Genomic DNA, 27,880 nt, shown 5'->3' on the forward strand with positions numbered 1-27,880 from the left:
TGCCCCCTGCCTGCCCTGCCCCTGCAGCCTCTGCACCCCCCGCCTGCTCCTCCTCGCCCTGCAGCCTCTGTGCCCCCTGCCTGCCCTGCCCCTGCAGCCTCTGCACCCCCCGCCTGCCCTGCTCCTCCTCGCCCTGCAGCCTCTGTGCCCCCTGCCTGCCCTGCCCCTGCAGCCTCTGCACCCCCCCGCCCCTGCAGCCTCTGCACCCCCCCGCCTGCTCCTCCTCGCCCTGCAGCCTCTGCACACACACACCCCCTGCAGCCTCTGCTCCCCCCGCTCACCCAGCAGACGGAGAAATGCAGGCTCCACGTGGAATCACACACTGCCGGCTGCTCTGTGGGGGAGGAGGGAGCGGGAGAGGGGGAGGGACTCTGGCTGCTAGAGGCCCTAGTGGCTGTGAGCGGCTTTCAATCAGGCCAGGCGTCCAATCAGCCGCGCCGCACTCCACAGGAGGGGAAATCCCAGACATTTCTACTTGATTAGAAATCTCCCCCCGGTCGGCCATTTAACACTGAAAAAGCCGGACATGTCCGGGGAAACCCGGACGGATGGTAACCCTATTGTAGAGGAATCTGTGGGCCAGCCAAACGGGTCCTGAGAATGAGATCCTGCCTACAGGCTGTATATTTGACACCCCTGCCTTGCCTGTCACCTCTGGGGAGCCAAGTCCGACAGCTGACTTAAGTGATACGACTTTGATTGTGTCAGTCGTTCTGGCTGGCAGTGGACATTGGTTGATCTCACAAACCTACCATACTGTTTGGCAGCATAGAGATGGAGTGGCTGGGCTGTGGGGGCAGCCCAGGATTAGACTGTCAGACTTGCCAAAGCTCAGAGATGGAGTGTTCTAGTAGAGTTGCGTATGCAAACTTGCATAATACCTGCCCAATCTGCTCCTGCCTCTAGTCAGAGCTATTGGATACAAAAGCATTAAAATTTATCCAGCCACCCCCCAAAAAGGGAAGAAAAAAAATTTGCTCTGAGTCTTCGCTCTTCTTTCAAAATTTAGAGCCTCAGGTACTAGAGCTTAAACAGAACATGTGTCTCCTCACCACCCTCACACTGTGGGACCATAAAAGCTTTATAGAGCATAAAACTTTGTTTTAAATGCACCTATCAGCCTGCAAAACTCTTTCCAGCCACCTGCTTGAGCTGTGTCCCACTGTCTGGTTCAGCTATAAATTCTGGCAGGCAAAGCAGCTTCCTGATCATGCCAGCAGCTCCTATTGCTATTAGGCCTGGCAGAGGGGCTTTTATACACCAGTAAAGAAACAAATAAAAACCTGCCTTCCTTGAACAGTGAAAAGTGTAAACCAGAAACTCCAATGCTCCAATCCCATTCAGCTAGCTAGTTAGATGGTGAAATAGTGGCAGCTCCTAATCCCGTGAGCCCTGGGGCTTGAAGCTTAGATATATCATGCTCAGGGTGTCTTTAAAGGGTGAGGATGAGTAGGAGACAGTAGCAGTGCTATCATGCTCATAGAACAGATGGTTGCCACAACTGGTGTGCATACAAATACTGTATCCTGTGGTACGTGACTGGTGATTCTAAACTCCTTACCCTTGGTCTCGCCTGCAGTGGAGCTTGGCGTATTCTCAGGATTGCAAGGCTGAGATTTGGTGTCATTGCTAGTTAGAGTGCACAAAAGAATGGGGGGGAGGGTATTTGACTCTGACTAGTATAACCAAGGTCTTCTAGTCTGGTAAATGGGCATGGTTGCCTGGAATGGTTGGGAGCGATTTGTCTTGAGCCCCTCCAGCATCATGTTCAACGTTGAGTTAGCTGCACTGTTTGTGCATGGCCTACCAGAGGCATGCTGCTGTAGTAACAGAGCATCAGAGGAGATCACGAAAGAATGGATGCTTTTCTCGCTTTAAAAAAAAGACACACAAATGAAGCCTCCAACTGTGTTGCTTGCCTCTTGTCTCTGCGCAGTTGTTCGCAAACGAGAGCATGCCAGACCACGTTGGCTTTGCTCGTGTGAAGATTAACCTCATCAATGAGAATGACAACCGCCCCATTTTCAGCCAAGTCCTGTACAACGTCAGCCTGTTTGAGAACGTCACAGTGGGAATCACTGTCTTGAGGGTCCATGTAAGTAGAAACAACCTTGAATTTTCTTAAGTCACAATATGCATTTTATTACATCTTGTCCTCAAAGCTGTGATACATTGACCCCACCGAATGCATCGCCAGTGAAAATGAAAGCTCTGTGCATTGTTCTATCAGAACAAATGGGTGATGGACTGGTCACATCCTGAGTGCAGGACGCTTTTATCTAGCTATTCTTGGGGATTGATTATCCCTGTTGTGGGTGCCACATTCACAACAAGGCAGTCTGAAAAACTGTGTCCAAATATAGTAGGCCTGGCTGGCACAAAGGAGCCACAGGGCAGGCACAAGGACCACCTAGGGAATAGCCCTGCCAGCTCCATAAAAGCCCTAGGCACAAGGGTTGTTTGGGGGCACTCTATTGGCAGAGCAAGGGTGGGCATATCAAGGGCTGGAGGGGGAGCAAGGAGGGCTGAGGTAGACCTGAAATTATATGGTCCTACAAAGCCCTGTAGGGGCCTTTGTCGCAGAACTAGCTATCCTAGCCTGTGCTAAATCAGGAGATTTGCAAGATGCCTTCCGTCATCCCTACCCTGACACCTGCATCGTTGCAGAGATGAGCCTGGCTCCTGCTCCCCAGTGTGTGGTGCAATACCTAGGCAAAACAGGTGGAGCTAGAGACTGAAAGAAAAGGTATATGCATGCCCCTCCTGTTGGGTTTCAGACCAGAATTAGCTAACAAATATCATTGCCAGAGCAAGGCACGTTCCGAATGACCTCTTGGCTGGTGCTGGTGCACAAAGGATATATCTACATTTCAAGCCAAGGGTGAGATTCCCAGCTTGAGGAGACATTTTGTGCTAGCTCCCACCAAGGTAGTGTGCTAAATAGGAGTGTAGCCACAGCAGTGTGGGAAGTGGGTGGGGCTAGCCACCCCATGTATATGCCTAGGATGTGTGGTGGGCACATCCTTGGGGTGGCTAGCCCTTCTCTTGCGCTGTCGCAGCTACCGTCTATTTTTAGCACACTAGATTGATGTGAGCTAGTGTGAGTATGTCTCCTCAAGCTGGAAATCAGAGCCCCAGCCAGAAGGATAGACGTACCCGAGCAGAAAAGTAACTAAAAGGCAGGGAACTGGGTTCTATGCTTCATTTCACCAAATGGGGAATGAGAAAATTAGAAAGGCAAGAAAATGCATTTTCTAGCTTCTAAGAAGGAATTATTGATGGCACAGAGTAAACGGGCAAACCAGAAACCAAACCCCATCTTAAAAATTATTTAAAATAGATGTTAATTGCCATTTAGGAAGAATAACATCACTGGAAACTCAGAAGTATTTCTGGTTGGTGGGTGCTCCTGTGCTGCTTTAGTTAAATATACATGGTGTGACAAAGTTCCTCCTCTATCTTGGTGGGTCCTGCGCTTATTGGCGGATTTTCTTGCCTCAGACATTCACCATGTGGGTTGGGGAACAGCCCAGAGACCTTCCCCTCTGGAAGAACCCACAGTCCAGGTCAATTGGGAGGTTTGGGGGGAACCCGGGCCCACCCTCTACTCCGGGTTCCAGCCCAGGGCCCTGTGGACTGCAGCTGTCTATAGTGCCTCCTGTAACAGCTGCATGACAGCTACAACTCCCTGGGCTACTTCCCCATGGCCTCCTCCAAACACTTTCCTTATTCTCACCACAGGACCTTCCTCCTGGTGTCTGATAACACTTGTGTTCCTCAGTCCTCCAGCAGCACACTCTCAGCTCCTTACACCTCTTGCTCCCAGCTCCTCACACTCACACCACAAACTGAAGTGAGCTCCTTTTAAAACCCAGGTGCCCTGATTAGCCTGCCTTAATTGATTCTAGCAGCTTCTTCTTAATTGGCTTCAGGTGTCCTAATTAGCCTGCCTGCCTTAACTGGTTCTAGCAGGTTCCTGATTACTCTAGTGCAGCCCCTGCTCTGGTCACTCAGGGAACAGAAAACTACTCATCCAGTGACCAGTATATTTGCCCTCTACCAGACTCCTGTACCCCACTGGTCTGGGTCTGTCACAATGGATTCATCCTCTCACATGTGTTTAGTTCTCACTCATTCCATTCCCCAATACATGTTCTCTCCCATCAGCCCCCACACCTCTGGACAGACATACTCCCCCAACACACACACACACACACACAGAGAGATAAGAGAATGAAAGCTCTGACAAAATGATTTGGGGTGTGTAAGTGTGTTTACTCTACAAACAGATGGTGTGAAACTGTATAGAGCCCCTGAACAGTTCCCATCTGACAGTTATTAATATTTCAAACAGATGTTTAGCTAGTCAGGCCATCAGACACTAAACAATGAGATTGTTACAGCGTCTTTTTTCCAACTTCCAGCTATGCCAGCATTTTGGAGCAAACACAAAATGCCAGGAGTTGAATCTTCTATGATAAATCAGAATGTATGCAATTAGCGTTGAAATCCAGATTGTTCTCCCAGCTGATCCCAAACTTCTAACAACCCTCATAAAATACTACTACTTCTTGTATATGAGATGCAGCGCTCTGTATGTGTCAGAAATAGTGTTTACTTAACATGATTGTTCCACCAACTGTCCCACACTCCACGAATAAAATGAACCATGCGAGGAGGGCTGCCTTTCGTCATGATAAACTACGGTTTTTCAAAGAGTTTCCTGGGTACCTGAAGTGGGTGATTATTAAGGACAAAATTTTTAAAACTGGCTATCTAAATGTAGTGCACATTCCGTACACCTCCCCCAAAAGTACATAAAATGGATTACACGTGCAAAAGGCCACTTATGTTTATTATTCCCCATTCTGTGTTGAAAAATGCCCTTTTGCACAAATGAGCCTATATTTTGTATTTGCAATGGATGCGTGCACAGATTTTGGGGTGCATTTTAGACAGCTAGTTTGAAGATGTAATTTCTCTAAACTTAAACTCCCCTGTACTTTGAAAGGTAGAGGGAAAACACTTATAAAAATGTTCTGGAGAGTAGAAAAAACTGGTCTCCAGGAGATTAGCCCTATAGCAGAGATAGTCAGATGCTGACACTGAGTTTCCAAAGGGATTAGCTTCCATCCCAGTTACATCAGCACTGAGCAGTGGTTTCTGGAGGATTAATCTTCAATCATAGATGGTCTTGCACTGTGGGTAATAGTCCCATTGGCATTATCCCACTGTCGCAGACAGTCTAGCACCAAGACAGAGGTTTCAGAAGGATTGGCCCTTTGTCACAGAGGCCTTATCTACACTAGCATTATCCCTCACGTTCTCCACCTTTGCACTACCACTAATGCAGCTGGTAGCAAGAGCGGAAACACTAGTGTAGATCAGCCACCAGAATTTAAACCACCGGGTCATCTAACCCCGCTCAGTGGAGATTTGGTTCAGGGTGTCAAGGGAGCAGAAAGGGATGAGTTCAAAATTAGTCCTCAATCCCATCAAAACAGAGAACAGAACATTCATACATTTCAGGGGAATAACAGAAGTCTAGATGGATACAAACCTAATACAGAAACCAAGCCACATGTTACGGAATCAATGTGAACAGGAATTCTTTGTGTCTCCTCCTGTCTTCCCAAATTCTGAGGTGATCATCTGATTCAAATAGCTCTGTATGTCCTCTATGGGCTTCTAAGAGTGAACATAGTAACTTTTCCTCTGTTCACTGCAGCATTCATTGTGTTTGGTGAGTGCATATTCCCTGCCGTGAATAATGGAGGGCAGTCTCCAGGACCCCGGCGTACATGTGTCAGCCTTTTTCTGGAGATGGCAGAATGGCAGCTGGCGCTGCAGCGCCTAAAGCTTGTTCCAGGCAGAGACATGGACGGCTCCAAAATAGGGGAGGTCTGGGGAACAGGAAATCTCTGATCTTCTGCATGATATAATAGTGATTAAAAGCCACTTTTCTCTACTTCCTGAGGAGGGGAAGAGTTTACTCCCAACTGCCCTGAAATTCTGGGCTTTCTGCCCACTTTCCCAAGTCCCCAGCCTGACACACCTCCCATCACTGTTATTTAGCTATTTGGGGATGGGGGGGATGGGGGAAGAGGAGTCCTTAGTGAGGCAGTAAGAAAATGGAGCCTTCCAATCAAAACGTGCACATGCACAAGTTCCCTACTGCAATTCCCCCTTTCCCTGGACCTCCTCCCTAGGCTTGAACATCTGAAAATGTAAAAGAAAGAGAAAAAGAGACTTCACTTGTGATGACAAATGGCCATTCGTTTCTGCAGCATTTGACCTCCTAATGACACTGACAGTGGAGTATGTATGTTACCCGTATAAATCACCAGTAAGTGCAAGCAGCAGAGCGTCAGAGCCTCCTTTTACTCCCACTCCGTGCTCTCCACTATCCCTTCCCTGCACAGAGTATGTGCAGGTTCAAATACACGTCTCCACATGAGGCTCTTGGTGAACCTCTAGCTGCTTTTGCAGAGCCCCCAACCTCCTCCCCAGTCACCATGTAACGTTGTGTGGTGGTCTAATATTTTGTTCACATGTGCTGCACTCTCTTTCTAGTTCACGTTCTCTGACTTCCCTTCCCTCTCCCATCCATCTGTTTAATTCTGTCCACATGATACATGTATCATATAAATTCAGGGAATGATTTGCCTGCATGTGAGCAGCTGGAAAATACAGGCTCCCTGGAAGCAGCTCCTCAGTGTGCACAGGAACCTGGAACATGCTGGAAGGCACGTCCCTTGGGGCATGAAAAATTTCCTTTCAAGAGACCCATTTGTTTATGGAGCTATATTTAAGCGTGGAGAGATATTGGGCCAAATTCAGCCCTGATGGAGCATGCTGCAACCCACTTAAGTCAAGGGAGTTGCTTTCTCTTACAGTAGGGCTGAATTTGGCCCATCTTATGAATAGTGCCTGGCTTGAAGAGCAACAATAATAATTGTACATAGTGATTTTCATCCAAAGATTTAAAAGTGCTTTTAAAAAGTTGGAGAAGTGGTATGGTCCAAGGAGAGGGCACTGGACTGGGACCCAGGAACCAGGGATTCTATTCCACACTCAGCCACTGACTTGCTGTGTGACCTTGGACAAGCCACTCCACCTCTGTGCCAGTTTCCCCTGTTGCCCTTTGTTTTGTCTGTTTAGACTGTAAACTCATTGGGTCAGGGATTATCTCTCACTAGGTATTTATACAGTGCCCAGTACAAAAGGGCCCTGATTTTAGTTGAGGGTTTAGATGCTATTGTAATAGAACACCAAAGTATTGTTTATATTTATAACCGTGCCTCAGTGGGGGTCACAACTGAGAGTGCCAAATTCAGGACGAACTGCTGAGAAATAGGGCAGATACACCCCAAGACTGGTGGCTAATCCCCCATAGGATATACCAAACCAGCAACAAAAGTAAACTTCTGTTTCACCACACTGGCTAACAAGAAGACATAAAGGCAGTTTTCTCAGGCATTCCAGTTCTTATATCACCACCAAAAACACTGGATTCAGAGATGAGCGGTTCTTTACAACCAGTCTCATCAAATAATAGATTCTTCTGATCCCAAAGGACCAGCCACACACCCAGGTCAATATATAACTTAGATCTTACCCAAAAATCATGCTGATGCTAATCCTTTTGTATCTAAAATCTAAAGGTTTTTTCATAAAAAGAAAGAAAGAAAGGTGAGAATTAAAATAGGTTAAAGGAATCAGTTACATACAGTAATGACAAAGTTCTTTGTTCAGGCTTGTAGCAGTGATGGAGTAAACTGCTGGCTTAAGTAAAGTCTCTGGAATACATCCACAGTTTGGATGGGTCATTCAGTCCTTTGTTCAGAGCTTCAGTTTGTAGCAAAGTTCCTCCAGAGGTAAGAAGCAGGATTGAAGACCAAATGGAGGTGTTTCCAGGGCCTTTTATAGCTTTTGTCATGTGGAGGGCAACCCATTGTCCTTGCTGTGGAAAATTACAGCAACAAGATGGAGTTTGGCGTCACATGGACAAGTCACATGTTCATGCCCAATTTCGCTCAGTCATTGCAGGAAGCCGTTACCTATATTCCAGACAGCACAGGACAAGTCCACTCAGTGTAGATGGGTGTCTCCCACAGTCCATTGTCAGTTAAGTGTCTTTTTGACGGGCCACTCAATTTGAATAGTCCTTCCAAGATGTGCTGGCTAACTACTTCATGGGCGTTACCCTAGGAGCAAACATTTGAAATCCAGGCATAGAGCCAATATTCATAACTTCAAATACAAAAATGATACATGCATAGAGATAGCATAATCATAACCAGCAAATCATAACCTTTTCATAGACACCTCACTTGACAACCTTTGTACAAGATTTGTTGCAAATATATAACAGTGGTTGCAACAATGATCTATATGGTTATATTTTAATCAGATAACGTCACAATATTCATTATACAAATGGGGAAACTGAGGCACAAAAAGGTTAAGTGAGCTGTCCAAGGCCACAACGTGGCAGAGCGAGGAAGAGAGCCCAGTGAATTATCAGGGAATTATCCCCTGGACCATGCTGCCTCTTACAAACTTGGGAGACTGAGCCTCAGCCATTTACAATAATAATGTATTTTTGAATTGGACCTTACTTTAGGCATGTAATTTTGCATCTGCACATTTGTTCATGCATCTTCTTGGCCATTCGATACATGTGTAAATTTATGAGTGCTATTTATTGCAAGCAACAGCTTGCACTTGCAAAAATGGAGGCTTTGTTTGAAAGAGAAACTCATAATCTCCTTACCCCTTTTGCATTAAAATATTTAACAAAGGGCAAAATTTGCAGTGATGAGCTATGTTGTAAGGGATGAGACTGGAAGCCAAAGTGTTCTGTTCTCCCCACTGAGGGCTGCAATTATTCCCATCCATCCTTCTCACTAACTCAAAGTTTGGAGACCAGTTTTCTTCAGAGGTTCTGAGCACCCAGAGCTCTTATTGACTTCAACTAGACTGCTCAGCCCTTCTGAAAATAAGGCTCTGGGGGCGGGGGGGGGTGTCAGAGGTTAGTGTGACTACAGAGACCTGCCCTGGCATGGTTACTCAGGATACCTGCATGATGAGCATGTATGTGTGTGCAGGGCTGGCTCTGGCTTTTTTGCTGCCCTAGGCAAAAAAGCCACCCGCCGCCCCCCCCCCCAGCGCGGCAGGGGAGGGCGCTGAGCCAGGCCACGGGCCCGCAATCCCCGACCGGCCAGAGCGCCGGGGGGAGGGCGGAGAGCCCCCGGCGGCCAGAGCGCCGGGAGGAGGGCGGAGAGCCCCCGGCGGCCAGAGCGCTGGGAGAAGGGCGGCGGCAAGCCCGGCCGGGGCTCTCCGCTCTCCCCGGCGGCCAGAGCGCCGGGGGGAGGGCGGCGAGCCCGGCCGCGGCTCTCCGCTCTCCCCGACTGGCCGGAGCGCTGGGGGGAGGGCGGCGAGCCCGGCCGGGGCCCGCTCTCCCTGACTGGCCGGAGCGCCGGGGGGAGGGCGGAGGGCCAGCTGCGGCTTTGCTCTCCCCGGCGGCCGGAGCGCTGCGGGGAGGGTGGCAAGCCCAGTCGCGGCCCCGCTCTCGGGCCGGAGCGCCCCGCCGCGCCGCCCCCCTCCAGGCGCCGCCCCAAGCACATGCTTGGTGGGCTGGTGCCTGGAGCCGGCCCTGTGTGTGTGTGAGAGAGAGAAGGCAAAATCAATTTCCCACTACATCCTTTTTGCATTTTAAACTCTATTCTTTTTAAAAATCTTTTTTAAAAGGTCTCCTTGTTTGAAAAGAAAATTAGTTTCCTTTGTTACACTAGATGTGGCCCTTTTTTGGTAACTCCCCTTCCAGGCTACCTCTGGGGAAAAGTATACAGCTGAAAATGTTGACAGTGCAGAAATAGCGATGTGCCCTGCATCATTTGCACATGATTTCTCAATGTATAACTTCCCTCCTTACCACCTTCATAACACCTGAAAATAACCACTTTACAAACACCAGCAACAAAACAAAGGGGGAGATTGGCCAAACAATTCCTAGCACTTGGTCCCGGGTGTCAAAGGACCCCCGTTGAGTTAGGGAACTGTATTTGTTCTCAGCACCTCTTGCTTCTTGGGGGCATGAAGTTATACCAGACCAGCTTGCTCAAGAAGTGTGAAATTCCTGCTCTGACCTTTTCTGTTATGTTATTAAAAGGTTTCACGGCCAGTTGTTTCAGGGGGAAAAAAACCCACTTCAATATCTGCTGGTAGCTGGGGCAGAACCTACCAATCCTTCTAGCCTAGGGACTGGATAGCTGACTCTGCTTACACCCTTTGCTTTGCTCCTTCGTCACTGGATGTAGCATTGCATTTCAGTCTAACTCATTGTCCCAGAGTACAACCTTTCGCAAAGGAGCACAGTTTAGGGGCAGACAGACAAAGAAGTCTGTATGCTGGGTAGAGAGACTTGCTGGAACGTGCAGTGGGAGAGAGCAGAAACAGTCCCAGTGCGATGAATGGAAGCATGCACTTTAAAATAGTGGTTGTGAGTGAGCCTGGTGACTCTGCTGTGTATGAGCAAAAAGAAAGAGGCATACTTGTGGCACCTTAGAGACTAACAAATTTATTTGGGCATAAACTTTCGTGGGCTAAAACCCACTTCATCAGGTGCATGCAGTGGAAAATACAGTAGGAAGATATATATATATACAGAGAACATGAAAAATGGGGGTTGCCATACCAACTCTAGCGAGACTAATCAGTTAAGGTGGGCTATTATCAGCAGGAGAAAAAAACCCTTTTGTAGTGATAATCAGGATGGCCCATTTCAAACAGTTGACAAGAAGGTGTGAGTAACAATAGGGGAAAAATTAGTATGGGGAAATAGTTTTTAGTTTATGTAATGACCCATCCTCTCCCAGTCTTTATTGAAGCCTAATTTAATGGTGTCCAGTTTGCAAATTAATTCCAGTTCTGCAGTTTCTCGTTGGAGTCTGTTTTTGAAATTTTTGTTGTTGAAGAATTGCGACTTTTAGGTCTGTAATTGAGAATCCAGGAGGTTGAAGTGTTCTCTGACTGTTTTTTGAATGTTATAATTCTTGACGTCTGATTTGTGTCCATTTATTCTTTTGCGTAGAGACTGTCCGGTTTGGCCAATGTACATGGCAGAGGGGCATTGCTGGCACATGATGGCATATATCACATTGGTAGATGTGCAGGTGAATGAGCCCCTGATGGTGTGGCTGATGTGGTTAGGTCCTATGATGGTGTCCCTTGAATAGATATGTGGACAGAGTTGGCAACGGGCTTTGTTGCAAGGATAGGTTCCTGGGTTAGTGTTTTTGTTGTGTGGTGTGGGGTTGCTGGTGAATATTTGCTTCAGGTTGGAGGCCTATCTGTAAGCGAGAACTGGCCTGTCTCCCAAGATCTGTGAGAGTGAGGAATCGTCCCTCAGGATAGGTTATAGATCCTTGATGATGCGCTGAAGAGGTTTTAGTTGGGGGCTGAAGGTGAGGGCTAGTGGCTTTCTGTTACTTTCTTTGTTGGGTCTGTCCTGTAGTAGGTGACTTTTGGGTACTCTTCTGGCTCTGTCAATCTGTTTCTTCACTTCAGCAGGAGGGTATTGTAAAAAATAAAATAAATAAATGGAGATATCCTATCTCCTAGAACTGGAAGGGACCTTGAAAAGTCCTTGAGTCCAGCCCCCTGCCTTCACTAGCAGGACCATGTACTGATTTTGCCTTAGATCCCTAAGTGGCCCCCTGAAGGATTGAACTCACAACCCTGGGTTTAGCAGGTCAATGCTCAAACCACTGAGCTATCCCTCCCCCTTGTAGTTTTAAGAATGCTTGATAGAGTTCTTGTAGGTATTTGTCTCTGTCTGAGGGACTGGAGCAAATGCGGTTGTATCTTAGAGCTTGGCTGTAGACAATGGATCGTGTGATGAGGTCTGGATGAAAGCTGGAGGCATGTAGGTAAGTATAGCTGTCAGTAGGTTTCCGGTATAGGGTTGTGTTTATGTGTATGAGTGAGAGCACCAGGTTACAGGCACTAGACAGCACCAGCTTGGGAACAGTTTTGCTCCATATAGGGGGTTCTGCAGAAGCAGTGAAGAGAACTCTCTAGTTGTAGTCCTCTTCTCAGGTAAGAACAAGGGGAGACAGACTGAGCTACTGGTCTTTGCTTGCTCTGGGAACCAGCTGTACAGGCTGTGTGAATACCAGATGATAGGCTTGTACAATGACTAGAGTTGCATGTGGGTCTATGCCCCTCAGGCTGCAAACAGGGTATTACGTATAGTCCCAGGACCAAATCATTGAAATTTCTCCAAAACAACTACAAGGCCCATAACCATCAATACAGAAGAGGGCATGTATGAGTACTGGTATTGTGACCACCCTCAAAGCAATTCCCAGCCTTCTGTTGTCTTTACTCCTGTGTGTGTATAGCAAAAAGCAGGGCAGGGGAGTATCTTCCAAGCCCTGCCCTTCCCAGCTATGAATCTGTGAATGGATAGACTAGAAGGGTTGGCGGGTGGGTGGGGAGAGAGAAATTGATAGACAAGAAAAAATTCCCAAGACATGAGCAGCTGTAACATCAAAGAGAGGCACATAGATAGACCTTAGACCAGATAGGAGGATAAATCCATTGAAGAGAGAAACCGTTCAATAAATAGAGGAAAGAGGGGTAGGTAAAACTGAATGGCCAAAAATCCAAAACTCCATCAAATATCAGCCCAAGCCCTACAGAAAAGTTATAGCACAAATGGCAAATTCCTCCCCTCCCCCCATGTACTGTATATAGTAGAGGACACCCAGTGAATGGAAGAAGAGAGAGAATCAGCCCTTAGAGGAGCAGAATGACAAGTCTTGGTAATGTGGAATGTAAGATCCCAGAGTCCTTGATGGGCTCCCTATGGGAAGAGAAGTGACACTGTGAACATGGGCATTGGATGAGAATTGAGCTCTTGCCCCTTGATGCTCTTCCCTCTGCCTTTTGTGGAAGCTACCTCCAGAAGGTGCAGTGAAGGGGGTTTTGCAGGTGGAAACTAGGGGCTGTTTAGAATAAGCTATGGAGTAAAGTGTCTGGAGGAGTTTCTGACCCATCCAAGATTTGGGGAAGGAGGGAGGAGAAGTGTTTTGCCACCAGATGGCATTATCTGAAGGAGGCCCTTTTCAGTGGTGAAAGGGGGAACTAGAGCTTCTGGCAAAGATGAGGATATGGTGAAGGGAAGTCATAGAAGAACAGGACATATCTCGGTTTCAATTAGCCTACGCTGTCTAGACAATTCCTACAGAGAGAAGAGGAGTGGCAAGAGCCCTTTCTGTGTCTCCACAGCTTTCCTGGCTGTCTCTTCTGTGGTGCATGTACATGGCTCTGATCTGATCTGAGAGATTAGCAGATGGATGCAGTAGAAAGTGTGGGAGAAGAAGCAATGCGTCCATCTGAACTTATGAAATAACCTAGGTACTCCCCTTGGTTTTGCTCCTATGCAATAAGGAGTGCCAGTGTTTCTCTCGATAGTATTGTCACCGAGATAGAAGCTAGGTGGTTGCATATGTGGTTGGTGCTTTAAGGGCAACTGACCCTTTTCTTTCTCTTGCATGTAAGCAGAAATAAAACATGTGAAAGAGCAGAGGAGAGTGGTAACAGTGTGGGACTGTCAGACTGGCCCTGCTGGATGCCAGATCCAGGAGTTCAAACAGCAGCCAGCAGTCCATTGCCAATCTGATCAGACTGCAGTGCTGTACTGTTGTGCTAAGTCGCAGAGCTGTCTAGGCCTCAGTGAAGGACACTGATAAATCGCTCCTGCCATTGTGTGAGGGTCTGAGTCTATGTCCACACTTAAAACATGACAGTGGCACAGCTGCAGCGTTGCAACTGCGCCACTGTCGCACTTCACTGTAGACACTACAGCGACAGGAAGGTTCTCCCATAGCTGTAGTTAATCCACCTCCCTGAGAGACTGTAGCTAGGCCGATAGAAGAATTCTTCCGTTGACCTAGCGCTGTCTACACCGGGACTTATGTCAGCATAGCTACATCTCTGAGAGGTGTGGATTTTTCACACCCTGGAGCGATGTAGCTATGCTGATGTAAGTTTTCCACGTAGTCCAGCCCAGATCACTATTCCAGCATAGCAGGAGTATGGTGCCCCTCAGAGTTTCTTTTTCTTTTTGTTTGTTTTTTTCACTCCTATTGCTGATCTTTTTGACCTTGAAGCTGCAGATCCAAATTTTAGTGTGAAGAGAAACTGGGCAGTTTTAATCCATTCGGCTCAGAAACTGTGGATCGTACCACTAGTGCCCTGCTCTATGGATAGTGCTGCTTTCAGAGGCTAGGAGCCTGATTCCTGGTACTGCTAAGCTTCTATCCAGCTGCCTAGACCTTTGCCTTGCTGTACCACTGCTTTCAGTCACTGAGGTTGTTTGCAGTAGCCTTTTTCCTGACAATTTCCCTCTGTTGTGACCACTGGTTCAGCTCCGCACATGGGAGCAATGATGGGAGTGCTAGTGTAGCACACCCACTAGCATTTTAACCACCATATTGTCCCAGAGCCTGTCTAGATGAGACAGTGGCTAGAGTTCCAGTCATCAATCTGTAGTAGTGCCCCCCTGATGCTAACACTGTTGGAGCTGCACTGGTAGCAACAGTGGGGTGTAAGGGGTTCATGTATACAAGCCCCGTCCCAACACTAGTACCCCGGTGTGAATAGGAGTATGAACCTTCCTCTGTATGATTATTTCTACTTTAATGGATTTCCTATTCTTCCCTCTCATTGAGGCCACAGTTGTTCCTTTTGTATGATCAAGAACTCTAGGCCATTCCTCTCTGGTCCATGGCTCTTATACATGGGACAGAGGATGTGGAAACACAGATAAAACTCCAGTCCTGGTAAGTGCAGATTCCCTACACCCATCCTGTCCCTCTTGTTTCATGAATGAGAAGAGCTTTGGGCAGAAAATAATTAGTCACACAACAAACCTGCCTTCGGTGCATTCATGTAGGACATCACTATTCAGTCAGTCAGGGGTTGCCAGGAGCTGGGACCAATCAGGCGCTTCCTCTCTAAGGTTAGGGATGTACAGAATGGCCTAATTTGCATCTTGTTAGGATTTGGCAATAGTATTAGCAAAGCCTACAGGGATGGGGAATGGATGTAAGGAAGCCTATAGGAGACGAGAATTAATGGGCAGGGAGGTGGTCTTAAGACTCTCATTTCCTTAAGATCTGCACAGTTGAATCTATCTGAAAAATGCTGATAACTGAAATATTTAAAACGGAGATGAACCAATGAAGTTTGTTTTTAACTCAACATGCATTCAATTTGCCTAGCCTTAAATAGTCTGCAGAGAAACGATTCCACAGGAAAGCGTTATTTTATATGGTAGCATTGAGTCCAGGATCTCTCTCTAGGATTTTTAGGCTGTTTAGGTTCAGATCAGTTGCTTTAGGCTGCCTGAATCAGCTGGTACCAGAGTAAGTCAGCCGACTTGCTCTTTAAGCCTCCAGGAACTCTGCTGTGTATTCCCCACTGAGCCTATGTTTTCTTCTTAGTCAAAAAATAATAAGTCGAGAGAAATTACTCTGGAAAAAGTAAGAAGATGTGTTACAGTGACAGAGCAGGAGCTTGAGTGCCCCTCCTCCTTCACCTCAGTTCATTACTGCTCTTTTTGAAACAATACACAAGAGTCTTACACTCATGGCCCAAAACCGTACATTTTACAGTAGACTCACTATAGTGTTTTGGACTGTTCCTATAGAGAAAACTAATATATAGAAACGTAGGAATTGCCATACCAGATCATACCAGCATTCAGACCAGTAATCCATCCAGTCCTTTAAGTTGTCTCTGACACTGGCCAGAACCAGATGCTTCAGAGGAAGATGCAAGTCACTTCACAGAGGATAATTATGGAATGATCTGTCCTTAGGGAAAGTTTATTTTTAGTCCTTTCACTTAGAGGTTGGTTTATGTCCCGAAGCATGAGGGCTCACCTTTCCAAACTTTTAGGGATTTTTTACAACAAGGCTCTACTAATGTAATTCTGGACGTTCTTATTATCCATATAAATGTCCAGTAATTTTTTTAATTCTTCTAAGATCTTGGCCTCTTGTGGCAATGAATTCCAAAGGCTAATTCTAAGAGATGTTTTAGTTATTGGACTTGATGTATAAATGACATTCTATAGCCTGTGTTAAGCAGGAAGTCAGACTTAATGATCATGATGGTCCCTTCTGGTCTTAAAACCTATGAATATAGAATAATGTTTTATATTTAAACAAAAAAAGCATTCATTTTTTCAGTTTTAAATGTACTGTCTTTCAGCATAATTAACTGTTGCTTTGCTCTTGTATTACGAAAAAGGATAAACAGAAATGCCAGATAAACCACCTTTACGCCATTCATTATTTTGTATACCTTCATCATAGTCCTTCAGATTCAATACTTCTCCAAATAGTCCCAAGCTTTTAAATCTCTCTTCATTAAAAAGTTTTCCATGTATCTAATTATTCTTCCACTTATCACTGACACCATTCTATTTCAGTTATATCTCATTTGAAGCACAGTGGCCAGAATGGAAAATTAGTGTTCCATGGGAGGGCACCGTATTGATTCATATAATGGCATTCTAATATTTTCAATATTATTTCTGACCCATTCCTCCTGCGTCCCAACATTTCACTGGTTTTTGACAGCTGCTGCACATTCAGCAGTGGCACATTTCATTGAGCTGTCCACAATGATGCCCAGATCCTTTCTTGAGTTGTTGCAGTTAATAGAAGCCAATGAAGTGTATGAATAGTTCAAAGTATTCTCTTCAGTTCACATTGCCTTGAATTTGCCAACATTGAACTTCCTCTGCCATTATGCTGCCTATTCACGCTGGCTTCCTCTGAAAGTTCCTCACCGTCCTTCCGATTCGGAGAAACCTAAATAATTTTGTGCTACCTGTAACTTTTGCTACCTTACTGCTCAAATTAATAACTGCATTAAACAGCTCTGGTCCTAGTACAGAGGTTTGGGGTACCTCATTCTTGTTATTTTACTCCTTGCTTAGACCCACCCCCCTTTATGTGTTCCACATCCTTCCAGCACGCAGGCATGTTATCTGCTACACCCTCCCTCATACCAGTGTCTGAATGTACACACACTCACACACTACCTGGACTCATGTTTACATATACACCTTTCTCCATGTTCACACTCATATTCGCTCTCTCATACATGTATGTTCCCCCATACTTGAGATACACACCTGCTCAGCTGCCCATATTCTCTCATTTCTCTCCCCCCCCACCCCCGCCACATAACCCTCTCCCAATATCTGTGTATAGTTGGGAGACGCCTTGTTAGAATGATCCTAGTGCAGTAAATGTGCTAATTAACCTTTCATTGCTCCCCTCATTATGGCATCTTTAATTCAGTTGACAAAGTCTCTCCCTTTTACCATTTCGGCCATCACTTTTCTTCTGCCTCTTCGATCTCCCTTTGGCCTCCCACCAGGGACAAGGAAATCGATCCCAGTCCAATTTTTTTCTTTTCTTTCCAGCCAGCCGTAAAAGCCAGTCAACAAAAAAGTAATAATGTAGTCATCCCACACTGGGAAAGAGAGCACCAGACATCAATAAACTCATATTTAAAATGCAAATCACTTTCTCAATCAGCTGTCAGTCTGCTATCGGCTCTTACTTCCTGACAGCTGCATAAGGGGCTTTTGTGACTTGGTGCTGGGGTCTGCAGGGGGCCGGCACAGTCTTAAACCCCTGTAAATACCTTCCCCAGGGATTTGTTCTGTCCAGCAATCTCAGCTTGGTGACTGAAAAGTAAATAAGGCATAGTTTAGCAAATGGGAACATGTCTGCTGGATGTCAGCTATTCCTGCAAGTGGGCTTGATACAATGGACTTTTCTTGTTATGTTTTTGCTGCTACTCCATCTCCTGTCATCCCAGATTCTGATCCAGGGTTTCATCTGTTCTCAAGCAAACAAACACAGGAACATACGCTTCCAGGGCTGCTGCCAGTCCCACTCTACACTCCAAACCTGAGGCCTTCTGTAATCAGGTTTAGCACCCTTAAGGTGGTTCAAATCTCCCTTTGCCTACACTGGTTCTCTCCAGCTTTCTTTCATTCAGGAAGGGGGAATCACACCTCCCTTTCTGATATCACATGCATCTCCATTACTGTCTTTGTTCAACATGACTCCCAAAAACACATGTAAGGAAAATCCCTGGTTGGTGTGAGCTGGCAATTATATCTCAAGAAGTTGTGAGTTATAGCAGGTAGAAATAGTATAAGATGCTAAGTACTAAACATAACAATACCATTCTGCAGGTAAAAGTCTTAACAGATGGGCTAGGTGTAGTCTGTCTGCTTCTGAGTTGAACCTGTAGTCTGGAGTGTCGCTAGGGTTTCATTGGATCCTTTCCCACTGTGCTGTTTCTACCTAGGTTTTTTTCCCCTTAGCAAGGTTTGCTCCTGTCCCACAGGGCAATAATGTGGTGTATTGGTCCTTTGAGACCTTAAGAGAAGCCTCTGGGGCCAGCACTACCCCCATTCCATGGTTTTTTGGAAGATTACTGTGGAATGAAGCATGTGACCACTGAGGGAGAAGTGTTTTCAGGAGGGCAGTGGGAATTTGGGAAGAAATCCCACATGGCTGTTTCTCTTCAGGGCCTGAGACCACAGTTCTCATGCACAGAGTGGTGGGCTGGAGTTCTCTTCACTCCTGAGGGCCTTCTGGGAGCTGTAGTTCCTGGGGCTGCTGAGACTGTAATTAAGTTTGGCAAAGCATGCTGGGAAAGGGCAGGGTATTTAAGAAGCTCCCTCTGCTCAGAATAGGGAGAGACTTGCAGAGAGCTAAGAGGTCTCTCCCAGAAGAAGGGGATGTAACTCGTTTGGTTTGCTTGTTTGATGTATTATTATTCTTATCTGGGGAGAAAGGAACTGTTCAGAAAACAAGGGCAAGACCTGCCAACTTTTTTGCCTGAAACCAGGTTCTTTCTGCCTCTTGGGTGCATCACAGCTTCAAGACTCTTAATCTCTGGGTGCCTGAGCACTAGGAATACTGAAGTGACTAGGTCACTCTCTGGGAGGATAGTTAGCTTGCCTTTCCTAGAGTTTGCAGATGAATATTCGACTCTAGAAGTTACAGAAAGTGGAGAGAATCAGCAGTATGATGGAAAAACAACTTCACTCAGTAAATGGTTGGGTGAAAAATGAAGGAAAGTGCAGAAAGGCTTGTAATCATGAGTCTCTGCTTTAGGGAAATGAATGCTCTTTTGGCATTTCTATGGAAGAATGGAAATTGGATGGGAGAGAACCTATTCTCTGACTCCCCTACCACCTAGGAGGCTTTCTTGATGTTTAGGACTGAAGTGTAGTACACCACCTCCTATCCACATAGGTAATGATATCTAGTAGCACAACGTTCCCTGACACCATGATGGCATGTAGGGTGATGAAAGATCAGGTATAAGGCAGTGCACCTTCAGCTGTATAGTGACCCAAACATCATGCCTAAGAGTTGGAAGACAGAATTCGTCTCGTTCCTTTTTTTACTATAGGTAGACAAGGAATTTATTCATATTCAATGGGAATTGTTAGGGAGTATGGATGTGATGAACATGATTGGTAAGGGGATGGGAGACTAACCAACAGGGGTGATAGGGTGTGCTTTAGGTGCGAGGCCTGGGGTAGCTAGGACTGGGGTGAAGGGGGTGTGTGGTTAGGGACCATAGCATATAATTTAAAGCCCAATGTGAGATGATAAAGAAATCCTGATGTGTTATGGAAGGTAGCTGGATTACCTGTAACAGGATAGAGAGGAGAAGGATGAGGATTTGTGATTGCAGACAGGAGATAGGGTGGAATGGATATAATAGACTAGCTTTCAGGTAGCATCTGAAAGCTCAGGTATGTAAACTGGTTGTAAATGTTTTTCTCCTGTCAGAGTGAACTCCTGGAAACCTCTTGGATACGGCAGCCTGAGTCCTCTGCTGCAAACAGGAAAAATGGAGGTGTGGGAATGGGTCGGGAGGGGCTGTTCTGTTCAGATGTCCTCTGAGCCCTGTTCTTTCCCCTCTCACCACCTCTTCTTTCCTTTCTGCCCAGCTCTCTTCTCCACTGGCATCTTAATTGATCTCATTGTTCTCAATCCCCCTGAGTCCTGAGACTCCAGCTGTGCTTAAACAGAACAAAATCTCTTCCAATTTCCCCACCGTTTAAAAGAAAATTGAATTCTTTATCTGCGATAGGAGAGAGAAACTGCAAACACGTGAAACAGTAAATAGTTAAGTAATCAAAGAAGAGATTCCAAATTGTCTGGAAAGTTAAATGCAATTTTTTTTATTGTTATTTGGTCAAGCCCCTTGTTCTTTTTAAATATTCTTATCAATTCATCTTGGTAAATAAAGCAAAGGGGGAGAGAGAGAGAGAGGGAAAAAGAGGAATTACTAGGTAGCAAGATGATTGACGGATCTGAAGTTCTCGTCTGTCTGTCAGGGCCCAGTGCTCTTTGGTTGTGTTTATCTCTTTAATCTAAATATCAATCCGTAAAACCGAAATGGGATGGAATAGGAATCATGACAGCCCAAGCGCTAAAGAGAGAGACACTTATTGCAGCCTTTGCAGCCGCCGTGTGTCCTGATGGAGCTGTCAGGATAAATACACACTTTCACAGTGCATAGGCAGAAAAAAAATGAGAAGGGAAAAGGAATGAAACAAACCAACAAACACACGTTTGCACCTGTCCAAATTATATCCTTTAAAAAACAAACAAGTGAACAGGAGTCACTCATTGAGTATTGTGATTTGGAGTTTGCTCCCCATTATTATTTTTTGCTGTGCTGGTAGTTTGGGAGCAGCTGAGAGTTGAAAGGAGTTCTTGTTGAAGGAGAGGTGTTGCTCTGTTTTGGGCTATTGGTGGGCTAAAAATTACCAAAACCCAGGCTTCACAAATACAAGTAACAGTCCTATATGGCAGTAATAATCTTTCAATTGATTTTCCTCATCCAGATTTATCTGTCCCTTTGCCCTGCACCAGGCCTACTGTATGATACCCCCCCACACACACACACACACGGCCCCAACAATACCACTGTTTGTATTGGTTTGAAGGGCAGGCAGCTCTCCTTAGAGGCAGGCACAATGCAGGGCATGTATTTTGCAAGATTTCCAGTGGCCTAATGGATAAGGCATTGGCTTCCTAAGCCAGAGATTGTGGGTTCAAAACTCCCCTTCACTCTGCCAGTGCATCTTAGTTCCGACCTGCAACAACTCTTTGCTATGAGACCTCCCATAGGCAGTCTGCCAGGTGTGCTGTGTATTTGTGATGTGGACAGGTGCCCACTATTGAGAAGTCTGATCCCACCAAACTCATTTACATTGGAGGCCTAATCATAACTTGAATCCAAATCTCTACAGGTTCAGTTAGTACATTAATATCATAGAGGGGAACAGATTTATTCATTAATCCATGGCCCACGAAGCCCCCAGACACAGTTTTTGTCTGTCTGTTTCTGGATTCTGCTGCTCTTGTCCACTGGTAGAAAAGCAAATTGTATCTTTGTTTTAAATGAGTTCCTTTAGATAAACACTTGGACTTGGGAAAGGAGGTTTTTCCTTCCAAAAATTAAAAGAACTTGGGGACCCTATCTCTCTTTCCCTGGGATTTAGACCCTTTCCTGACCAAAAATCCCATCTGGAATTCCTCCACAGCACCTGATGTTAGTGTGTCTTGTAGGGCAAGACTGACTTAATTGGCCTCAAGTGAAAAAGTCGCCTGTGAAACTGATCTCCGGGAATATATCACATACAGGGATACAAAAGATCAAATGCAGAAGTGATGCCAAAGGTGCTGTAACTTAGGCCTTGTCTACCCTACAAAGTTTTGTTGACAAAAGGCAGCTTTTGTCAACAAAACAGTGGATGCGTACGCACTGCAATGTGACTTTTGGCGGCAAAAATGCCCTGTTTTGGCAACAAAATAAAACCACCCTGACAAAAGACGTAAGGCTTTTTGCGCAAAATTTTTGTCGACAAAGTGCCAGTATAGACACCACACTTGATTTCATCGCTTTAATTGGCCTCCAGGAGGTATCCCACAATGCCCATTGTGATCGCTCTGTTCAGCAATTTGAACTCCACTGCCCTGCAGCCAGGTAAACAACCATCTGCCCCTCCCCCTTAGAAGCCTCAGAAATTTTTGAAATTCCATTTCCTGTATGCTTGGCATGGAGAGGTCTCATCGCATCTTCCCAGGTGACTACAGCAGGTTATCGCAGCAACGCTCTCCTGCAGAGCTGTTGGATCTGCTCAGTATATGGGGAGAGGAGGCTGTACAGTCCCAGCTGCACTTGATCTGTAGGAATTTTGATACCTAAGGGCAGATTTCTCAAGGCTTGTGCAAAAAGGGCTATGATCAGGACATGCTGCAGTGCAGAGCGAAGATAAAGGATCCAAGGCAGGTGTACCATAAGGTGAGGGAGGCAAACCATCAGTCTGGTGTTGCACCTAAGACCTGCCAGTTCTATAAGGAGCTGGACGCTATCCTCTGTGGAGACCCCACCTCCACTGCCAAGAGCCCCATGGATACTTTGCCCCATGGAGGCAGCAGAAAGAGGACCTAACCCGGAGGACAAAGTTATTGATGAAGAGGTGGCTGGAGTTAGATGACGATGTGGAGCTCCCGGAGGGATCGCCTGGTGGGGCAGGCAGCCAGGAACTGTTCACCACTCCGGAGGTGTCTAGCCAGTCTCAGCAGTTGCTGTCTGGTGAGCAAGAAGCAGGAGAGGAGACGCCTGGTAAGTGGCTGTGGTTTGTGTAGTGCGGAGGTGGGTTCAAGGTATAGAAATGTGCAAGGGTGGCTGTGTTTCTGTGAACTGGGCATTTCCCTGTGTAGCTAATTGGTACAGCAGAACAGGGTGTTTATGTATGGTGAGATCTCACAGGAATCCTCCAAAAAGATCTGTAGGAAAGTTTCCTGGACTGTGCAACATACAACACATGGCTATGACCATGGGAATATTATCCTCACTGAGGTCTCACCTGCCATAAAGACATCGCCAGCGCGCCTTTAATCTGCTAAAGGCACATTCAACTGTCATCCGGCACCTACTCAGCCTGTTGTTGAACCGCTCCTTACTGCTGTCCAGGTTTCATGAGCCACGGCTATAAGGGGTATGCCAGGTCTTCCAGGATCACTTTGGGCATTTCAACATCCCCCACTGTAATCTTCTGGTTTGGAAAGAAAGTCCCCACTTGTAGCTTTCTATACAGGCCAGTGTTCCTGAAGATGCAGGTGTCATGCACCTTCCTGGACCACCCCGTGTTGATGTCAGTGAAATGCCCACGGTGATCCACAAGCGCCTGCAACGCCATGGAGAAGCACCCCTTCCTATTGACGTACTCCATCGCAAAGTGGTCTGGTGCCAAAATTGGAATATGTATGCCATCTATCGCCCCTCCACAGTTAGGGAAATCCATTTGCAAAGCTGTCCACTATTTCACGCACATTTCCCAGAGTCACAGTCCTTCGTAGCAGGATGCATTTATTGCCTTGCACACTTGATTTGCGACCAACCAGTAACAGTCTGGAGTTGCCAGCTTCCACACAGTGTTTGCCACATGCTTCTCTACTAATAGGGCAGCTCTCGGTCTGGTGTCCTTGCGCCGCACACAGTTCCAGGGAGGTGGTTTTCCACATACAAAAGTTCTGCAGCCACTGCTCATCATCCCACAGCTGCATGACGATACGATCCCACCATTCAGTGCTTGTTTCCCAAGCCCAAAAGCAACGGTCTACCCTATGCAGCTGTTCTGTGAATGCCAAAAGCAATCTAAAGTTGCTCTTATCCATATCACATAGCATGTCAGGCAACTGGGAGTCTTCTTCAGTTAGGAACTTTGCGATTAACTGCACTGTCATCCGTGATGTCTTCATGACAGTTAGGAGAGCAGAGCGGGATCCATCCTTTCTCACAAAGATGCCGGGGTGCACAGCAAAGAAGGGCCGTTGAACAATGCAGCAAGCCCATGGAATACTGGGACAGAAAGCAATGCAGCATGGGACATTGAGCCCAGTCCCAAGATGCGCCACGATTCGCTCCGCCTTCCCACAAGACCTAGCAGCAGAAGGAGTCGAGTTGGACTGTGGGATAGGTACCCACAGTGCACTGCTCACGCTGTCGATGCTAGTGCCCCAAATGTGGACATGCTCCACTGACAGAGGGAGTGAGTGTGAACATGCAATACCGATTTTTATTATAGCACTTTTTGAGTGTCGACATAACTTTTGTTGACAAAACTCTGTAGTGTAGACAAGATCTTAGGCACTACTCCCAACCCCCACATGCTTGCTCACCTACTCTCTGAGACCTGCTTACACACACTCTGTGGTTGTGTAAGAGAATCTAAATTAGTGTACACTGAGGCTCTCATAAGAAGGATACATTAAAGGGCGGGGGAGGACTACTTTAACTTGCACCTTCTTCCAGCTCCTTGATGTGGAAGTTACACCTACTTAAACTACTTTAGACGTCTGAGATTGATTCAAGGACATTATCCACCTATCAGTTCCAGGCTGGTATGTCCAATAACTAGGCTCAGGCTGCTTTTTGGGGAGGTGCCCAATCATGGGAACAAACCTGAAACTGACCCCACACCTGAATGACACTGAAAAGTGTTGGGGGGTGGGTCCCTTCTCTCCCCTTCTCTTTCTTTCAGATATTTTGATACTGCCTCCTCTGCTGCTTCTGTAGTTTCTCCATGTCCGCTAGTGCAATGGGCTGTGCCTGGCCTTGCCTGCTCTATACACCTGACCCACAGTCGGGGCCAGTTCAGACAGTGCTGGTAAATCTGCAACTTCTGGTGCCCCCACCCCACCATTGAGAGGTTGAAATGTGTATGGTCAAGTTGATCCTTACTGTGCATACTCCAGTGCTGCTTGGTGTGCAGTTCAGGCTGCTCATGTACAACTGAGATCTCTGTGTGGGTAGTAATTTCAGGCTCTTGGGGAATTGGGGGATGTCACCCCAATGCCTTAGCCATAGCTGGGTGAAATCACAAGTTCCTCCTCACCCCTTCCTGTTTATCGTTAAACTTCCATCCACTGTCTCTCTAACTCGCTCCAGAAACGCACACTCCAGTTCTGAACATACTTTCTGTTGCCCCTCTCTCCACTCCCTATGCAGTTGGCTTGGTGGGAGCCTGCCCATTGACTCTTGGGCTTCCTCAGTCTGTGCAGGGAAATTGAATTGCTTTGTAGGAACCTCCAGCTTTGCTTGAAGCAGCCCTGGCCATAATATAACTTTTTCTGCTTCTCTGACGGCAGGCGGCAAATGTTTATTAATGTAGACATTAAATGATAAAGTTCCTGTAGAAAATTATACCTACATGCTGCTTAGCATAAAGAGGGGTTATTCGTTGTAGATGATACCAGGCTGAATTACCTTCATTCCTTTTGCACAAAGATTGGTCCATGCTGTCCCATTCCTCCCCACCAGGATCTGACCTGTTCACACCCACCTTCAGACTAGGACTGGTTCTAGGTCTCTGCTCCTCTGGTTGGGATCTTGTTGTAATTTCACTCCTGCTCCAAAATGGGCTGCCCCTCCCACTCCTCAGGCCAAGACAGAACTCCTGATTCTTAGTGCTTAGATAAGATGGAGTTGCTAATGGCGGCAAAGAGGAGAGAGGCAAGCGAAGAATTATATGTATGAGCGTTTGTGAATATTTCAAAGATTGTTGGTGATTTATATTTCCTGCATCGGACTTTGACCTTAATTTCTTTCGTTTTCCTGGGCTGTAAAATTCATTAGAGACCTAACAGCAGAGTGATTGAGATGTCAGCCAGGCAATTGTGTGGTTATTTAATCTATCAGATGTGCTGCTTGCCATTTAGGTGGACAACAAGAGAATATGAAATCAATACGGTTCATTAGCAGAGAACTTGTGCCTGGCCCAATCACAGAGCTCCAATAAAACCTGGTGAGGCGAATGTCTAAATTGTATTGGTGTCACCTTGGGGAATAAAATAAAAGGGGGGGGGGAAGAGAATGCGTGTATATGGAACCCCTGAGTAAATGTCTACTTCTCTACTAAAGGGCTGCCTTCAGTATAGCACAACTATTGAATAAAATTTTAGACGATAATCTCCAACCACTAACAGCCTGACTGCAGTAAATTACTCAGTGCTAAATCGAGGTGGCTGCTGCATGGATAACAGAACTGACTGCTCTAGTGGCTGGCTGATGTTGAGGGGACTGCTGTTAGAAAAAACAGCTTCCCTTGATTGTGTTTTATAACAGCTGGGAGAAGAGGTGGAAGAGCCTTTGTAATTCCCAGGGGGGTTGATTGGCCTTTTTCCCCCTGCCAGTCTCAGCAAGAGCTCTCTTGGGTTGTTAGTTTAGTTTTAACCCCCCGCATCCTTTCAGACTCTGCACTCTCAGGCTGCTCAAGAACCACTTTAAGTTTTCACAGTGTCCTGCTCTTAGCAGCCCTCCATCTCCTCGATTCCCTGCTTCTTTCCTCTCCTCCTTCCTCTCCCCCAACCAATCACCTTTACATGGCTCCAGCTTGCTAATTCTGATCAGCAGGTCATCTCTGGTAGCACCTGATTATAATCTCCTGCCCAGGTTCCACTCTTTAGATGACACAGAAAGAGAGAGGTTCCTGAAAGTGATACTGGGGAAGATGTAGTTTTCATTTGCAGAATTTATAATAGTTTAAGTGGAATTCCTACCAGGCATTGATCTGTTTTTGTATCCAAATGATTATTCCTACAGTTAACTATTCAGTCTTGATATTTCCAAATATCCAATTGTGTTACAATCAGTGTCTGTGCTGCTTTTTGGGGAGTACAATGTTCAGTAAATATCACTAGAGCTATTTGCTAGGACACCAACTTCCGACAGATATTTTATGGAAGAGCCATTTGTTCGCTAACATTGTAGAAACAATGATGAAGTATGGGTGATGCTGGAGACTGGTAGCAGGACATAGAAGAACTAATCATCACTAGATCCTGGTTCAGCTGTGGCCAAGATCAGGGAAGTGGATGGCTGGGGAACAAACGGTGACATCTGTAGCCTTTTTTACTCTAGGATGTTGGTTTGAGTCTGGTCAGTTGTGACCAGAAGTTGCCACGTAAAACGTTTCACCTTTCGAATATTGCTTTGAAGTTGCCCAGTGGTGTGGGATTGGATGGCTTGGCAGGCTCATATGGAATTCAGAGCTTTTCATTTCTAACTCACTGTCATGAATTTGGCTTTGATCAGTAACGCAAGGGTTTACTACCTGATGATGGGTCATTCACTGGTCAGTGTGACTCTCAAATCTAGTTCCTAGTGGGAATATGTCCATACCATGAAACTCCAGTTGGAACTGGTACTGATTGCCCCTTTGTCGGCAGTCTTAGAGTAGAGTTAACTCCTCTTTCATCTCTGGAAATGGTTCCTCAGATCAGTATTGAGGCACAGAGCAAAGTGGCTGTGGTACAGAGCACAGCTAACTGTGTTGTACATCTGAGTTAATATAAGACAACGCCTTTGTCCAATTTACTTCCTAAAAAAGCCTACAAAAGGGGTGAGGGGGAATCTTCCTTTTGCCTTCTTCTTTTCATGGCTAAGACCCGACATTCCATGTTGAAGATTAAGGCTCTGTGAGAGGTGGACTGGAGTATTTTCAGCCAGGCAGGCAATTTGGCATATTGTATACAGACCTCGTTCCCATTTCATGGTCCCATTTTGCTGCTGCTCACCCCATAGAGTATCACCGGGAGGCTGGCAGGTCACACTGATGCTTTGACAGGTTTTTGACATTAGGTAATTGCTTTCTTGCTACAACTCTTTTAAGCAGAGAGCTTCTGGCCAAAGCAATTTGCTCCCCATCAATTTTTATTTCCTGGTTTTTAAATAAAAA

General features: G+C 46.1%; 1 protein-coding gene across 1 annotated transcript in view; it reads left to right on the forward strand.

Annotated features, from left to right (window-relative positions):
• Nucleotides 1-27,880, forward strand: part of CDH23 (cadherin related 23) — a 495,748-nt gene that overhangs the window by 254,997 nt on the left and 212,871 nt on the right. Inside the window, exon 11 of the mRNA XM_029911383.1 lies at nt 1,937-2,095. Within this exon, the coding sequence (XP_029767243.1) occupies nt 1,937-2,095 (159 nt within the window). The remainder of the gene's footprint in view (nt 1-1,936; nt 2,096-27,880) is intronic.

Source organism: Terrapene carolina, unplaced genomic scaffold (assembly GCF_002925995.2).
Source record: "Terrapene carolina triunguis isolate 2854851 unplaced genomic scaffold, T_m_triunguis-2.0 Scaffold95, whole genome shotgun sequence".
Classification (NCBI taxonomy): Eukaryota; Metazoa; Chordata; order Testudines; family Emydidae; genus Terrapene; species Terrapene triunguis.